Source organism: Podarcis raffonei, chromosome 8 (assembly GCF_027172205.1).
Source record: "Podarcis raffonei isolate rPodRaf1 chromosome 8, rPodRaf1.pri, whole genome shotgun sequence".
NCBI lineage: Eukaryota > Metazoa > Chordata > Lepidosauria > Squamata > Lacertidae > Podarcis > Podarcis raffonei.
Window position 1 is genome coordinate 50,802,204 of NC_070609.1, and position 18,376 is coordinate 50,820,579.

The window sequence follows — 18,376 nt, forward strand, 5'->3', positions numbered from 1 at the left end:
CTCCTGCTTGGTTATTTTCTTACTCTACAAGCATTCTCTGTATGTGACTGCAATGCGTGAAGTCTGCTCTCTAACCAAAAATTAACAAGCCATATACTGCTCATTCAACATACCAAAGAGCTCCAATCAGTAACTGGCCTGAAGTCTTCCAATACACGCACCGATTGGAAATGAATGTTCGCCCTGAAACTCTTGGAGGTGCAAATGGTATTGAAAGCAGGATAACTGTCCAAACACCATCATGAGCACAAATCTTTTATGAATGCAAAATCAAAAGGCTGTCTGGAGGGGATGTTGGGCATGACAACCTCATCTGAAATCTTTCCAGTTGGTGAGCTGGCCGTCCAAATTCCCAGGTAACATTGTCATAGAACTGTCACTGTGGCTGTTTCTCTCTCCCTTTTCTCTGCCACCTTTCAGACTTTCAGGATTGTGAGATCCTTCAAGCAGAGGCCTATCTATGTAAAGCATTGTGTACATTGCTGGCCCAGTGTGAATGCAACGACAGCTGCAGCAAGAGATGCATGCTTTTGCAGCTGGGGAAAGTCTACCTAAGGAACTACCCAATGCAAGCATCAGAGAGCTCTGCTGTAACTTGTAACAGAGCTTATTTCTGTGAGTGTGTCCTATGTGGATCACAACCAAAAATCCAAGGCCCTTGTAACCCAGAGGAATGCAGGAGGGTTGCCTTTGTATTTATGCAGTGCCAATGGAGTGCTAAGTGCTGCGAAGAACAGTGAAGCAACATGATTCCCATTTACAATCCGTGTGTTGGCTCCCCGCTCCTCTTTGCTTGAATGCAAAATGCAACCAGTTTGTTTTAGCTGGAACCAAATCAGCAGTATTTGTAGTTGCTGCGGGGTGCAATATAATGAATGTGTCCAATCACACCCTGCGCAGCTCCAAATTGGGAGGGGGAGTGTCAAGAAGGGCTTACTCTCTTCCTGGTGCCAATATAGGTCGAGGAAGTCTTTGCTTTCCAACCCACCCACAGTGATTTCTCTCTAGAATCAGATGAGCGGCCAACTTTTTGTATTTTTCTGGTGGGGCTTTTGTGCCATAAAGGACTTGTGTGGCAACCATTTGTTTGAACTCTGTAAGGAAAGGGTGGGAAACGGGTGGACCATAGGCCAACTTTCATGCAGATGAAAGGAAAGGAGTGCAGGATGAGGTGAGGTGAAGCCTTCTAAAAGCAATCAGTTTCAGTGTCTGGCAAGCAGGACTGTAGCTCAGTGGTAGAACATCTGTTTTGCATGCAGAAGGTCCCAGGTTCTATCCCTGGCACCTCCAGGTTGGTCCATGGTCTGAAGCCCCAAACAGCTCCTGCCAGCCAGTGTATTTGGGAGCCAGTGTGGCATAGTGGTTGGAGTGTTGGACTGGAACCTGGGAGAGCAGGGTTCAAGTCCCCACTCAGCCCTGAAGTCTACCAGCCTCACAACCACCCAAGTTTCTGAATTACGAACCCAGTTGCACACATGCATGCACACGTGAGGGAGCCAGAGGGCAAGATAGAAACAATATGCTTTTCTTGCGCCCGTCCCCACCGTGCCATGGCACTGCGCACACCCCTCTTCCTCCTTTGTCAAAGATGATCTGACATAATCTCCCTCTCCGTCTCCTGACATGCCAACCCCAGCCTGACCCACTTCACCGGAGTTCCAGGGTGCCAGTGGCAGGGACCATCTGCTAGACTGCCCTCCTGCCAGAGCGCATTAGGGTCAGGCTGGAGCCAGCTAATCAAGGGCCCCCGCAGGGAGGAAAGAGGCCTCTTTCGGCCAGAGGCCACCGGGGACCCAAAGCAGCAAAGTCAAAACACTTATTCTGCCCACTGCCAGGAAATGAAAAGTCTCTCTCTCTGTGTTTCCATGCATTAAAGACAAGACAAATGGCAGGGGAGGATGGGGTGGGTGGAATGCCCTCCCCAGATTGATTGGCAAAGGCTAGCAAGACCCACAACTGGGTGGAGCTGAGCTGTCCAGCAAGGTTGGAGGAGTCCAGGGACAGGTTTTGTGATCATTGTTGCCTAAGCTAACTTCAGCCAGTCACAGCCTTCTGAGCTTTATGGCTGGAAACTATCAGGCCTGGAGATGCTGCCACTGTTGCCTTGCTCAGTGCAAGAGTCTGAGAGCACTGAAAGGTGTCCCTGCCCTGGCTCTCAGGAAGGGCCTGACCAAATGTGTTATGAGCAGATCCACACCGGATGTTTATAGCACATGGTTTGCCCCAGAGAATCCTGGGTACTGTGGTTCATTATGAGTGCTGGAAATGCCACTGTTTGGATGTACCGTATTTTTCGCCCTATAGGACGCACTTTTTCCCCTCCAAAAATGAAGGGGAAATGTGAGTGCGTCCTATGGGGCGAATGCAGGCTTTCGCTGAAGCCTGGAGAGCGAGAGGCGTCGGTGCGCACCGACCCCTCTCGCTCTCCAGGCTTCAGGAAGCTATCCGCACGCCTGCGGAGCCCGGGGGGAGTTCCCGCGGGCTCGCAAGGCTTGCGGGCAGCAGCCTGCAGCCCGAAGCACGGGGTGCCCTCCGGAGGACGCCCCATGCTTCGCGCAGGTGTCTGCAAGCCTTGCACGCCCGGGGGGAGTTCCCACGGGCTCGCAAGGCTTGCGGACGGCAGCCTGCAGCCCGAAGCACGGGGCACCCTTCATTTCCCCCCCCAAAACCGAGGTGCGTCCTATGGGCCAGTGCGCCCTATAGGGCGAAAAATATGGTACATTGAATGAGAATTCAGTGCATACTGGTGACACTGTACTAGGGCAGACCAGGAGGAGCTGAAGTTTTTCCTCTTATAGAACAGCCAGTACATCTTTCCAAGTCCAAAGGCAGCTAGGGAGATAGGCTGAGCACATCATTCTGGAGGGTTTTCTGGGGCTGGAAGTGGTTGCAGAAAAGAGCAACCAAAATGATCAGGAAGTTGGGATATGTTCCTTATGAAGAAAAGGCTCCAACCCAGTCATTGATCTGACAGCCCAAAATGCAGCGCATGTGAGGCAAACACTTTCTTTAGCCTTTCTTTATTTCAGCTGCTAGCCATGAGGGCAGTGTTGTGCCTCTGCCATCAGAGAGATGGTGACTCTGAACACCAGCTTCTGGGAATCAAATGGCGAGAGTGCCACTGTTGCACCCCTGCTTGCCAACTCCTCAGAGACGTTTAGTTTACTGTGATGGGGAACAGGATGCTGGACTAGATGGGCCTTTTGGCTTGATCTAGCAACCAGACTTTTCTTATTTTCTTATGGCTCAACTTGCCTTTCACATTCACGGTGCAAGCTTTCAAATCAAACAGGGCTCTTCCTTTCCTTGGACGATGGTCAAAAAGAGATTGAGCATGAAAGCGAGAAAGATGTTTCTGCACTTAGCCGTTTTGTCTTGCAAAGCTTTTCTCCCCCACCCACTTTTTTCAACCCAAGCTCAAAAAAAACAAAAATAAAAACCCCTCCACTTTAGCAAGCCTGACAGTCTCTGTATGACAAGGGAGGCCTTGCAGGGATGTCTCCACCTGGGGGCCCTTCCCATATGCCTCCCGTTCAGCTGGCATTGTGGCCTCTTTGTCACACGTCACCCTCGGATCACAGGCGATGGGCATATGTGGGCTGACAAGGTGGCATCGCCACTAGCCACCCTGCACAGATCAGTGACTCCGCTCGACAACATCAGATGTGACAACTACAGTACAGCCAATGGCCTTTCTATGCGATTCTTTGCCTCGACTCAGGCCCTTAGGCGACACCTCCCTTGCCCGCCCATCTCTCCTCCTTCAAATGCACACGCTGCACACATTCACACACGGGGAGGGGGGGAAGGGGTTGTATCGGAGGAGCTGCTTGATCCCCTCCAAATCCTCCAGGGCATGGTATGAACTGTCCCTGTCATCTTTCCACATGGAAGGTGGTCTGGCCTTTGCCTCTCCTAAAACCCATCGCTTTCCGATCTCCTCGGAATGTCCTCTGCCATCATTCCAGCGACGAGGTCAGGCTCAGGTTTTGCATCTTCAGCAGAGAAATAAAAGGTCCAGTGCCCCGTACTCCACTTGGAAATGTCTCTTCTGACGCCTGCCCCCACTCCCAGGTCTTCACTGGAAGTTCTCAGAGGGAGTCGGAACAAGAAGATGGTCCCTTTGCTTGAGAAATGCTGGAGGGAGGCAGGATTTCAAACCATTTCAGTTCAGCCGGACATTACTGCCAATATCTAAAGTCATACACTACCTAAAAATATTTTAACAGTTTTGGTTTATGGCCACTGGTGCATTCAGCAGGTGGAACAATTAAGAGCATAAGAACAGCCTTGCTGGACCAGGCCCATCTAGTTCAGCATCCAGGGGCCTGTGGGAAATCCTCAAGCAGGACCTGAGCACAAGAGCAGCCCTCTCCCCTTGTGCAGTTCCCAGCAACTGGTGTTCAGAACCATCCTACCTCTGACCCATGGAGGTAGAGAGCCATGCGGCTTGATAATGTTCCCCCGTTTACCCCGCCTCCAATTCCCGCTCCTTCCTCTCTTGTTCCCATCCACCTCCAGGTCAAATGTTAGACTGCAAGCACTTTGGGACAGGGACCTGTCCTCTTACATTCAGTAAAGTATTTTTTTAAAAAAAAAATATTTATTGAGATTTTACAAAAACATAAGTTTACAAAATAGAAAAAAAATCACATAGAAAAAAAATACAAAAAAGAAGACATAGAAAAATACATAAAAAAGAAAAAGGATGAATAAAAATACAAAATACAAAAAAAAGATAAAAAAGAATTAAAAACAAATCCGTTTTTAGTAACTTTAAACTCATTAGCTTGTTTCCTTGACCTCCTCACACCTCCCCTTTTTGTATTCCCATTTAAATAATCAAATCAGCAAATCCTTACCCTCTTTCGTTTATCTTAACTCTATATCTTAACATATTATAACTCTATATTTTCATCCATTTATCAATTCATTTTTGCATATTCTTAATAACTTTGTTGCTAATGCCACTTATTTTCAATCCAACATCATTTTAACATTCATTAATTTTACAGTGTTTCTGAAGATAGTCTTTAAATTCCTTCCAGTCTTCTTCCACCAACTCTTCTCCCAGGTCTCAGATTCTGCCAGTCATTTCCGCCAATTCCATATAGTCCATCACCTTCATCTGCCACTCTTCCAGGGTGGGTAACTCTTGTGTCTTCCAATACTTTGTAATAAGTATTCTTGCTGCTGTTGTTGCATACATGAAGAAAGTTCTATCCTTCTTTAGCACCAATTGGCCGACTATGCCCAGGAGAAAGGCCTCTGGTTTCTTCAGGAAGGTATATTTAAATACCTTCTTCATTTCATTATATATCATCTCCCAGAAAGCCTTAATCTTTGGGCACGTCCACCAAAGGTGAAAGAATGTACCTTCATTTTCTTTACATTTCCAACATTTATTATCGGGCAAATGATATATTTTTGCAAGCTTGACTGGTGTCATGTACCACCTGTAAATCATTTTCATAATATTCTCTCTTAAGGCATTACATGCCGTAAATTTCATACCGGTGGTCCACAACTGTTCCCAGTCAGCAAACATAATATTGTGACCAATATCTTGTGCCCATTTGATCATAGCAGATTTAACTGTTTCATCCTGCGTATTCCATTTTAAGAGCAAGTTATACATTCTTGAAAGTATCTTAGTTTTGGGGTCTAACAGTTCTGTTTCCAATTTTGATTTTTCCACCTGGAAGCCAATTTTTTTATCCAAATTATAGGCCTCTCTTATTTGATAATAATGAAGCCAGTCTCGCACTTTATCTTTTAATTTCTCAAAACTCTGCAATTTCAATTTGTCTCCTTCTTGTTCCAATATTTCCCAATATTTCGGCCATTTGGCCTCCATATTGAGCTTTTTCTGAGCCTTCACTTCCATTGGTGACAACCACCTTGGGGTTTTATTTTCCACATTCAGTAAAGTATAAATAGGCAAACCAAAAGCACCATAAAAATAGAGAACAACTTTTCCAAGTGGATTTTAAACCACTTTTTTTTTTACACAGCTGTTGTCTTAAAATTCATCAGCAAGGCTTGAAAAGAGTATATGTGTTGTTGAAATATACCCTGCAAATTCCAGAGGTGTACACACTCCTGTTTCACTTTGCATCCAGTGTACTCCTTTTGCTCATTTGGGAAACAGTGTGCACACAACGTTAGCCACAATCCTTAAATATCCTGATGTATTCCCCCCCCCAAAAAAACACCCAAATTTGATCCAGACTAATAATTACTTTGCTTGTAATATAAAGTACCTCCCTTTAAAACACTTCCACCCACCAAAACCTGGGAACTGTAGTTTGTAGAGGGTTCTGAGAATTGTAGCTCTGTGAGGGATAAGCTACTCTTCCTTTAAAGTACACGCAAAGCCCCTTATTTTCCTCAAAGAATTCTGGGCACTGTAGTTTACCACTCACAGACTTACAGTGACTCTTAACAAACTATAGCACCCTGAATTCTTTGAGGGAAAAGAAGGTGCTTTGAATGCACTTTCAAAGGTGTGGTGGGTATGCACAGCCTCCATCTCTTGCAGCAAAAGCAACGAAGCATCTTGTGGCATCTTAAAGACTATCACGTTTTTTATGGCACATGCATCTCTGGAGTGCAGCCCACTTCATCAGATGTATGGATTGCATCTTCAAAGTACATAACCTTGAGAGCTAGCCTACCTTGAAAATGCAAGAGCGTGCACACACACATTTTCCTCCTTGCCATGTGGCAGCAGCAGCCGCCCCACCCCCATCACAAGACTAGGTGCTCATCACAGGAGAAGGCGCACCCCAGTTGCAAAGTGGGAAAGACCACAGGTGGGAGCAGGATCTCTACCAGAAGAGAGAAGCTGGACTCCGTTGGAGTCAAACTACTGCCAGGCTTCTCTTGGCTGGTTGTGCCATGATGAGCCATAGCTGCCCCTCCAGCCCATCGCCTGGATGCAGCAGGAATGTATGGCTGTATTTTCCAGGCTTTGTTTGCCGGTGCTTGAGCTCCCCCTGCTGGCTCCGCCTAAAAAGAGCGGCTTATCCTATCCGTAACCACAGAGAGTATTTTGCACTACCAGGACAAGCTGAGCTTGGGACGTTCCCCTTTTCCTGTTAAAGATTGCAGGTGTAAAGGCAACCAGTGCAGGAGGTGTGGTTGACATCCATTCCAGGGGAATATTTGTGATCAGGCTGATCTTGAGTTCAGCAGATGCCAGGGTAAAATCAGCTCTTTGGACCAGCATAAGTTGGCGGAGGAACACATTTGCAAGCTTCAAAGAGGAATAAAAAAATGGTTTGTGCTTTGGAAGAAGCTGTTTTCCAATAGTGCAGATATTTCCAGTCACTTGTTAGCCTGTAGTTCACTCACAGCATTATGTACATACAAACATAGTTAGGATGTGTGTGGGCCTGCACCACTCCAGAAGCAAGCTCATTGTGTTGTTGTTGTTGTTGTTGTTGTTATTATTATTATTATTTTATTTTATTTATTATTTATACCCTGCCCATCTGGCTGGGCTTCCCCAGCCACTCTGGGAAGATTCCAAAAAAATATTACTATAATACATCAAACATTAAAAGCTTCCCTAAACAGGGCTGCCTTCAGATGTCTTCTTAAAGTCTGGTAGTTGTTGTTCTCTTTGACATCTGGTGGGAGGGTGTTCCACAGGGAGGGCGCCACTACCGAGAAGGCCCTCTGCCTGGTTCCCTGTAACTTGGCTTCTCGCAGTGAGGGAACCGCCAGAAGGCCCTCAGTGCTGGACCTCACTGTCCGGGTAGAATGATGGGGGTGGAGATGCTCCTTCAGATATACTGGACCAAGACCATTTAGGGCTTCAAAGGTCAGCACCAACACTTTGAATTGTGCTCGGAAACGTACTGGGAGCCAATGTAGGTCTTTCAAGACCAGTGTTATATGGTCTTGGCGGCCGCTCCCAGTCACCAGTCTAGCTTCTGCATTCTGGAGTAGTTGTAGTTTCCGGGTCACCTTCAAAGGTAGCCCCACGTAGAGCACATTGCAGTAGTCCAAGCAGGAGATAACCAGAGCATGCACCACTCTGGCGAGACAGTCCGCGGGCAGGTACGGTCTCAGCCTGCGTACCAGGTGGAGCTGGTTTTGTTGGAAGAGGGTGCTCTTCTCTCTTCAGGGTTCAACTCAGGAAGGGAAAGTGGTTCTGCACCATTTCTGCAGAAACCAGCTGTGCACAGCACCAATTGCTTATAACCTGTGTGTCATACACCCTCCTTTATTCCCGCATCCCCAAAGCAGTTCTGCGACGCTTTTTAAGTTGATTGTGCTTTTTAAAAAATAAATAAATAAATAAGTTCAATTAGGCAATGAATGAAGGTTAAAACCAATAAAAGTATTGCAACACTTAAAAAAAAAAAAGAACAGCAATGTTGGAGCAAGGTGCAATACTGACATCTGTTATATACACTGCAAAGGGAGGAGGAAGCTATTTTCACAGCTATTTCGCTTAGTATAAGCATATTGGTGTACATTACCTGGCTGGAGAACTGCATTGCCAAATTCAGAGAAGTGTGGATTTCAAAGGGCTGTGTTTCGGTTTGTGTACTGCCTCAAAAAGTGTGGCTTTCTCTCCCATCCCTAACAGCAGCCTCCCTCCCCACCCCCAATATAACTTTCAGCTCCTCTGCGTTATCCTGCCAAACTCTGCACAGTCGTATCCATTCACTGAGCACCACTGATTTGTGAGGCTGATTGCACATGAGCAGAATGGCCTTTCCAAAATTAATATGAAGCTATGTGCTCCACTCTGAAAATCAGCACAGAGAGGGAAAGAGAAAGCTGGCCATGGCGTCTGTGGACCATCCTCTGCTCCTCCGCACTTTTAAACGCCCAGCGGAGAGCAAGGAGAGGGGCTCCCTCCAGCACCTCGCTCACAGCAGAGAGAGCCCTTTGCCAAGAGCTGTGCCATCTGCTAGCAAATTAATTGCCTTGGCTGGCACAAACTGCAAGTGCATGTGACTTGCTGCACTGGGAGCAGCCTCTTTGTACCACGGCCATACCTGGGAAGGGCACAAGAGAGCACCATGCGCAGCTGGCGCCTGCTGCTCCTCTGTCGTCTCCTGGATCCTCAAAATAGCCATCTGCTTCAGCCTCGGAGCCAGCAGAGGTGACTGCGGCTTCCTCCCTCCCTCCCAGGTCAGAGGATGCGATGCCCACCAAATGAAGACTAAAACAGCTCCTCCTGCCGCCTCTGCCACTGTCCTCCCCAGTACAGATACCAGCTGGCATGCTGATGGGAGGGGGTGCTGCCCAGGCCTAGCAAAGAAGGGACAGAAGCGCTGCATTCTCTTGCTCACACTCGCGCATGGCAGCCAAGTGTGTCATATTTGTGCTGGTGCTGCTACGCCATCTTTGGACTTCGCCCAGGCCCTGCAGGAAGCCAGATGGTCTCGGCACCTGGGCATCAAAGCGGCAGACTGGAGGGGAGGCAGAGGCAGCAGAGTGGGCCAAGCATCAGTTGAGGGAAGGCCTTGCACTGCCCAAAGAATAGATTATCCTTGAGTGAGGCCTTCTGGCTAGGTAAGGATGGGAAATTGCTGGCACAACCCCACAATATGCATTTGTGCGTGTGTGTGTGTGTGTGTGTGTGTGCGTGCGCAAAGAGTGGGGGGCATTGAAGGGGGAAAGTAGGACATGCTGCATGACTCCGCAGACCACTGATACTCAGCCCATAGGGCAGCAGCGTGCCCTGTGTTGCACTCCTAATGCCTTTGCATCATCTAGAGGGTACCAAAAGGCAAGGGAGGCAGACAAAGCCAAGAAGGAGCCATTAGGGATGAATGAATCTCTGTCCATTTTGGTTTTTCATTTTATGCTTGGGCAGGAGAAATCAGATGTGCAAATCTTCTTCTTTGGCAATCACTCATAGCCGAGTAAGATTGTCTTCCATAAACACGGTCTTAACAGTGATTCTGTAAGTGACTGTGAAGGCCAATTCTAGAACCACACTTCCTTCCACAGTGAGGACATTGGTTTCCGGGCGGGAGTTGATCACGGTGTGGATTTGCCAAGCGTGCCTTCCTCTTAGCACGTTTCTCCCTTGCGTCCTGAGTTCGAGTGTCTTCAAAGCCCATGACACCTTTGGTAAAGGCTGTTCCCCACTTGGAGCACTCGCAGGCCAGTGTTTCCCAGTTGTCAGTGTTTATACTACATTTTTTAAGATTTGCCTTGAGACAGTCTTTTAACCTCTTTTGTTGACCACCAGCATTATGCTTTCCATTTTTAAATATAGGATAGGGGACACCTGGCTTGAAGAGTTGGGTATGTTTAACCTGGAGGAAACAAGACAGGGGTTGGGGATATGATAAGGTAAAGGTAAAGGTACCCCTGCCCGTATGGGCCAGTTGTGACCGACTCTAGGGTTTGCGTGCTCATCTTGCTCTAGAGGCTGGGAGCCAGCGCTGTCTGAAGACACTTCCAGGTCACGTGGCCAGCGTGACAAGGCTGCACTGGCGAGCCAGCACCAGCGCCGCACACGGAATGCCGTTTACCTTCCCGCTAAGTAAGCGGTCCCTATTTATCTACTTGCACTTAGAGGTGCTTTCGAACTGCTAGGTGGGCAGGAGCTGGGACCGAACGACGGGAGCTCACCCCGCCACGGGGATTCGAACCGCCAACCTTACGATCAGCAAGTCCTGGGCACTGAGGTTTTACCCACAGCGCCACCCTTGGGGATATGATAGCCATCTTCAAATATATGAAGAGCTGTCAGACGTAAGCTTGGTTTCTGCTGCTCCAGAGGATAGGACCCAAAGCAATGGATTCAAATTTCAAGAAAGAACAGTCTGGCTAAACATTAGAGAGAACTTTCTTACAGTAAGAGCTGTTTGGCTGTTGAACAGACTCCCTCGCAAGGTAGTAGACTCTCATTGGAGGTTGGATTGGGTGCCCATTGCTCAGAGATTCTTTAGTGGTGGTTGGACTAGATGACTCTTCAAAGTCTGCATTTCCACAGTTCTATCATTCTCTCTGTTTCTCATTTTTCCAGTCTTAAGTTCAGTTCGCCACATCTCTGTATTGGTTTGCGAATCTCTTTTGAAGTCAGTGTGCATATTGCACACACTTTGGGAAGCGACTGACAGCATTTTAGTGGACGCAAACACCATTTTGTATACAGTTTTGCCTAAATACAACTTTATATGTGAGCAATTCCCCCCAATATATGTGCATGTTGGTATATTGTCCTCCCTAATATATGGGTTGTAATGTACACTTTCCCCTAATGTACAAATTCCTGCACATTCTTTTCATTGGAGAGTTCAATTTCAAAATCTGGAGAAGTGTGCATTTTAAAGGATAGCTGCTTTGCAATTTGTGTGTTGTTTTGGGGGAGTGCCAGTTTCATAAGCACATATTACACTGAACTGAGCCAATTTTCTTCCCCTCTGGGTGTCACCAGAGGGGCGGGGAGAGAGAGTTTCCACTCCCAGAGAAACCTGCTGGCTCCAGTGTTAGCTAGACAAGAAGATGCCTGCAGAGCGGGAAGGGCTCATTCCTGGCATTGGGACCCCAGGAAATGAACAACTGTGACATTCCTCTCTGACTGGGACATCCTGCAGGCACTTAGCTTGATTCTCGGCTGTCCTGCGGACTCCTGCTGACCAGCCAGTATCCTTAGTACTCAGAAGAGGAACCCAACAGCTCCTCAAGGCACAGCTTTTTCTAGTAGTCCCTATTGGCCCCCAATTCAAAACCACATTGGTCACCCTCACCCCCAGGCACAGGAGGCTCTGTTGATTGGACAACCACCCTCTTAATGGCAGCTATTCATCCAGGTAGCTCTCTACCTAAGCTTGCCCCTGAGGATAGGTTTGTTCTATTCACTCCCATCTTCCATTCACAGTGGAACTCCAGGTGGAACACAGGGCAGGTTGTCCCAGACCAGCATCCCCTCCTGGTGCCGACTTGATGTAAAGAGGCATGTTTTCAGCAAGGCTGCTGCATCACGTGCCTTCAGACCACCCCCTGGGAATTGATTTGAGCTGGGCATCCCCCGTCCCAGAACCTATTTTGGAAAGTCCATACCACTTTATTTTATAGGATTGCATTGAGTGAGCTTGGTTTTTTTTGTTTTTAAAAAGTATTTGTATTTCTTTTATCCTAAGAAACAAGCATGGTGAAAATCCTCTGGCACACTGCTTATATGGGCCTTGAAAGTACAGGTCTAGGCAACCAGTGCAATAAGCAGGTGGGATAAATGTTTCAGTTTCAGGAGGTCCCTCCAGAATGAAAGGTGCAGCTCCACAGGACTTCCACCTTGCACTGCTCCATTCATAAAAATTATAGATGGAAACCAAACAGCCATCAAATGATGTTTAGAGATCACAACTGTATTTCCTTGGGTTATTGAGTGAACTCATTTCTAAAACGTACCCTGTGGCTTCCTTTTTGCTTTAAGAACAAGAGCAGTTCTACTGGATCAGACCAAAGGTCTGCCTTGCCCACCATCCTCTTTCTCACAGTGCCTCCAAAGCCCATATGCAGGGCATGAAGGAAAGACCCCATTTCCAGCAAATGGTATTCAGAGAGGTAGACTGCCTCTGTATCTGGAGGTTCCTTAGAGCCACTGGCAGACCTTCCCACTTCCACAAATTTGCCTAATCCATTTTTAAAGGCATCTAAGTTATTGGCCATCACTATTTTGTTTTTAAAATATTATACCCCACCCTTGTGTGGCGGTAAGTTTTGCAGATGGGTTGTGCATTGTGTGATGTACTGTGTGCCCTTAACCACAGAATGGGATCAGATGCCTTGGCGGTTTTGCATTTGCCACAAATTTAGGAAAGCTGTTGGCCTGAAATGCAAATTAAATAGACTTCCGGGTTGGCGCCATTGTTTAATGGCGGATTCCCTCCGAGCTCCGGAGGGAATCGGCTCCGTAGCGTCTGGGTCTGGCCGCTGCGGCGAAGCGGGGACCCTTAAAATCACAGGCGCGGATGCCTGTGAACACAGAGACTCGGCGGGCACCATTTGCGCCCCCCCAATCCGGGACGGAGCCTTTTTAAAGGCTTCGGAACGGAGGCAGGGTGAGGCGTGGTGCTGAGAGTACTCCCTCGTCTACGGAGTGAAGCCGCAAGCCATTGACAGAGAGCGCCAACTTCTTCTTTTGATCGATTGGACTACAAAACATCAACCCGTGAGTAATACGGAGATTGGAACTTTAAAAAAAATTTCTATTTTGGATCTGGAACGAGCGGGAAGGGGCTAAAAAGGAAGTCCACCCCCCCCCTTTATAAACAACTTAAAGCAAAGGACCGAGCAGCTAAGGTCGAGAGAATCTGTTTCTTGCTTGTTAATAAAAGATCTTGACTTCACGGTTTTAACATTATAAGAAGATTTACTGGAGGATAAAAAGAATTTTTTGGGAGCTGAAGTTTCACCCCCCCCCTAGACCCGGGAACGTCCTATGAGAAAGCCTGCTGTATTGAAGAGTTTGACAGCTGTCAAGTTAGCTGTCAGTCAGCTAGCTGTCAGCTGGAAAAAGAGAACATTGTTTCTGCTGTTTCTGCTGGCTCATTCGGTATAACTTGTTGAAAATAAGGAGGGCTGATACAAAATAACTGGACTTTTGGCTTTGAGCTGAAAGGAATATTAAGGAACTAAAATCCCCCTAGAGGGGTAATAGGGACATTACATTACAAAAATGGCTGGAGCATGTAAAATTCAAGCAGAATTGGACAGAGCATTTGTTCTCCTGGGAAAGTTACAAGATGAGTACAGTGCTTTGTCTACAGAGGTTTCAGTACTATACTTGACAGTAAACAACAGTCTTGAGCCTGATAAGGATTTGAAACAGGAAGCCCATTCAACTGAACAAATAAATGAAACTGAAAGTGTTGACACGATGGAACAATATGTTGCTTTTGAAGAAAATGAAGGAGGAGCTGGAATTCTGCAGGAGTCAAAGGAGAGTTGCAATATGAGGCCTGACATGATGATAAAAAAGGACAATAAAAATTGGATGTGGAAAGCCCGGTCTGAATGGGAGTCTGAAAAATGGAGAGATCCCCTTTGGAGGAGATCCGAAGACCTGAGGATTACAAATTTGCTGAAGGTGAAAGTTGGAGCTTTGGATTTGAAAGAAATTTGAAACAAGAGTTGGAGTACCCCATAGGCTTTGCTTTTAAGTGTGGAGGACGGGCTGGAAGCAACATGGATCCTGTTGGGCCGGAGCCTCTCCGAGACTTGGGGTTTAACATTAAGGACTATCAAAGAGACCGGCAGAAAGGAACTGAGAGAGATATAAGGGCCTCGGACGTGAGATCTCCAGGCTAAATAACATAAAGACTGATGGATATTGGTTGGGGACTGGAACCGGGAAAAGGGTGGGTGGAGGTTGGGAATCCAAAGGGTATATAAGTATAATCTGCCTTGTTGTTTTTTTATATATTTTTTGTTAGCTGTATGGAAATTGGGAAAACCGTGGAAGGGAAATTTTGGTCGACTTTAGGAAAAAGGTTTAAGAATATTTAATGAGGTATAAGTATTGATATGTAATTTTGATAAGGTAAAATTGGTTTTTCTTTTCTTTTTTAAACTAAATGAAAATAAGGCTGGTAAAAATAAATTGAGGAAATGGAAAAAAGAAGTAAAGTAAAATAATAGCATGTTGGAATAAATGTTCAAGCTAGGGTGAAGAAATAAGTTAAGGACTTGCTGAATTGACAATTTAAATTGGAATACAAGAAGGGGAGGTGTGAGGAGGTCTGAGAAATAAGGTTAAGGAAAATAAGTATTGAAACTTTATGTGTTTTTTCTATTTTTCTGTTAAGTTTTGAATTTTATGTATTTTTGTGTTGTTTTTATTTTGTTTATTTTTTGTTTTTGTTTGTTACATGTTTCTTGAAAATACCAATAAATATTTAATAAAAAAAAATGAAATGCAAATTAAATAATTTCATTCAATACTTTAAATATTCATCCTCCTTACTTTATCCTCACCCCTTCTTTCTTTACAAACTTGATTGGGCTTCACCTTCAATGCAGCTCAAGGTTGCTGGTGGCTGCGGGTGGGAATGCAGACTTAAGGAACTAAGATGAGTGAGAACTTGGTAGGATGAAAAACTCTTCCCTCCCTGCTTTGATTTTCACATTGCGACCTGTTGCAAGCAGGAAACATGGACCTCTGAGACACAAGCAGAGCCTGGTAGGGAGCAGCAAAAAAGCCTCAGCTCTTGTTTTCTGCTTGCCCCCCCTCCCCCATTGTGACCACCACCCTGGGCAACACTCCCTCCCATGTCAGCATTTGGAATTCCTGCAGCAGCTGTTCAGAAACATCCCGGCTAGCAGACCTGGGCTTGCAAGGAGGGAGAGGCGGTCATGGTTAATCAGCCCTCGAGGCGACAGAACAGCTAACCAAAAATGCACTCAAATGCCTCCAGCGATCTTCTGCCCTGTCTCCCCCACAACTCTTTCCAGGCCCTTGGCTCCTTGCCACCTCCTCTCGTCTTTTCTCCCTTCTGCCCCTGAACCAACTTTCCATGGCTCTGCCAGGAAAGCTCAACCCCAGACTCTGCTCTCTCCCAACCTACCCTTTTTTTGCATGGGAGGCTGACTGTGACTGTTAGTAAGATCTATTTCAACTATGTCTGTTCAATGTCTTTAAACCCCGGAGGGTGAGGAATCTCAGGACTCTCCCCAGGCCACAGCGCTGCCTCCTACCCTCCTGGGGGGTTTCTGCCCGGCTGCAATGGGTCCTTGAACTCTGATCATGTTTGCTTATCTGGATGGAGGTTGGAGGGGGGGTGCAGAAACAATACACATCCATTGCTTCCCCCACTTGCCTCTCTACCCATATGTGGCCCTCAGAAGAATGCCCAAAAAGGAATTGCAGTCCTCAGTCTGAAAAATATTTCCCTCCCTAGATGTGTAGGCTTTGGCCATCATAGCAGAGGTACATCTTCTCTACTGTCACTCCATGTAATTATTGAATAAGGTTGCTCAGGGCCCTAGCTTTGTTTCCTACACCACTTTTTTATTGTCGTTTCTGATTTTCTGTATTGCTTTTGGAGTGTGGGGCAGGCTTGATTTTGTTGTTGTAAATCAGAAATGAGGAACCTGGTGCTCTCCATAGGTTCCTGGACTACAACTCCCATCATCCCTGACCATTGGTCCATACTGACTGGGGCTGATGGGAGTCGGAGTCCAGCAACATCTGGAGGGCCACAAATTCCCCTCTCCTGATTTAAATGGCTGTAAGCCCTCGTGAGTGATATCAATAATTATTGCTGTTTTTTTCATATAAAGTATATTTAATTATGCTTTTCTCCATATCATCTGAAATATCTCTGGCAAATTCAGGATGCTTCTTCTAATTGCTGATAACATTATGCAGCAAATTTAAACTAATACAGAAGTGCACACTAGCTGAAACAGCAAAGCAGAGAAATAATTTCCTATGGACAACAATTACAACTTTTTAAAAAATTGCTCCTTCTCTGGTTAAGTTCATTCACATTCAGAGTGGTGGTAAAGTGCCTTCAGGAGAGGTATATTAGCCTTAAATTTGGTAGAATGTATATCCTACATACTTCTATTTTTTATTGTTATCAATAATAATTTATATTTCTCCTTTCTCTTTAAAATACCTTTTTAAAATAGAAGAATACGTAGCCTTCCAAATACGGTATATAAATCAATAAAATATAAGTAAATTACACAGGACAAACTAACAGGGGGAAACAGCTCCGTCTGAGTTTTTTCCAGCCAGTGGCCAACCTCCTGACCACCCAATCCTGACCATTTGGCAGTGCTTGTCAGGCCTTGTTATTCCACCCAAGTAGTCCAGAGAAAGAGCTCCTCTGAAACCAAATTTGGGAGCTAAACTTGGGCTTGGGAGCACCTGAGTGGGAAACAGCCTAGGAACTCTGAATGCTCCGAGTTCCTTGGAGGAAAGGTGGGCTACAAATAACTTCTGCATCAGGGCACGTCTCAGTGCTTAAAAGACCCAGAGCATAGGCCCCTCATACAGAATCTGCATAAAAGGAATAGATGCGGATCCAGGTCTCTATGAGTGATGTTGCACGGGTGAGGTCTCACCGCAAAGGATGCCTCCGGACTCTTGCTGTTTCGCAGGGTTGATTTGATCACATGCCGGGAATTTGCATAATTAAAGTGGAGTCAGGTGCTCTGTCAGCTTAGCACAACAAATCCACTTAAAAGCAAAAACAGACTTTTTGGAAAGCGATGGGGGGATGCATTCAAATGCGTGAGATGAATGGGTGACTAGCAGGAAGCTCTGTAAACACACTGCAAGCAAATCAGGATGAATGCTCCTTGTTGTGTAACTTCCCTGCAAACATATCAGAACGAATCCTGGATAAAGGCTGGACAGAGCCTAACCTCTGTGTAGGTTTGGTCCGAGCAAATCAGATCAGGTACTTCATAAATGGGGCATCTGGAGGGGCCCAAAGCTATTACTTTTTTAAAGAAGGAGAGGAAGGGATGGAATTTCTAGGGGCCCACTCCTAGTAGGCATCAACTCTCCATGGTTCCTTATAGTTATTCTTTTTCTCTTGCCATGCAACCAGTCCACAGTTTGACCCACTGTGGAGGAAAGGGCCAAAGAGAGGACACATCCTCTTTTCAGGCCATTCTTGATCCTCGCTGTGACTTGGCTTTAGTATCTGGGATTTAATATTTCTTTCAAAAAGTTAATTCTACAAACTTCTAGCGAGGGGTGGGTGGGATAGCAAGTGTCAATTCTACACACACACACACACACACTCTACACACACTCCTTTCTCAGGGTGTCTGTGGGCAGGGGAGATATGCAGGCCATGCAGCTCCCAGGCCATCTCTCCCCCCCCCCCTCTCCCCGCCACCATCCGGCGTTCCTCTCCCAGGCCCCAGCACATGTGCTGTCTGTCAGAGCCTGGTCTCGGTTATTTTAGCTCTGCTCATAGCAGAGGCGCTCCCTCTGTGTGAGAGAGAGAAGGAAGGGAACGGAGGCTGTCCGGCTCTGCGCTCTGCCTGAGGCACAACCACTAGCAAGCCATTATGGCCACCCCTTTCTGGCTCATCTCCTTCCTGCTGGCCATGTTGTGGGCTCAGGTAAGCACCGGAGAGGGCAGGTGTGTCAGCCTGGAGCAGAGAGCAATGGGGCGGTGAAGATCCTTCTCTGCACTCCAGGGCATCAGGGACTTCAGTTAGGCGGCGGGTCCTGCATGCAGTTGAGTCCCATCCCAAAGGCATTTCCACCTGGAGAACCAATCAGGGGGTTTCCCTCGCCACCAGGGTCCATTTGATTGACTGATTTGCAGCCAGGAGGAATTTTGCCAGCCTCTCTGTCCTAGACAAGGCTTACGCTGTGCCAAGGACAGTAGACAGAGCATGTGGTGGAATATACACGTCCAAGCTT

General features: G+C 46.6%; 1 protein-coding gene across 2 annotated transcripts in view; it reads left to right on the top strand.

The window, feature by feature from the left end:
- LOC128419385 (malonate--CoA ligase ACSF3, mitochondrial-like) overlaps positions 1-18,376 on the top strand; it is a 112,297-nt gene that overhangs the window by 74,376 nt on the left and 19,545 nt on the right. The window contains exon 1 of one of the 2 annotated variants that reach the window (XM_053400009.1): positions 17,887-18,069. The exons of the other annotated variant lie outside the window; for it this stretch is intronic. Coding sequence (XP_053255984.1) covers positions 18,016-18,069 — 54 coding nt within the window. The 5' untranslated portion in view covers positions 17,887-18,015. Of the gene's footprint in view, positions 1-17,886; positions 18,070-18,376 lie in introns of those variants that run through there. 2 annotated transcript variants of the gene reach the window in all.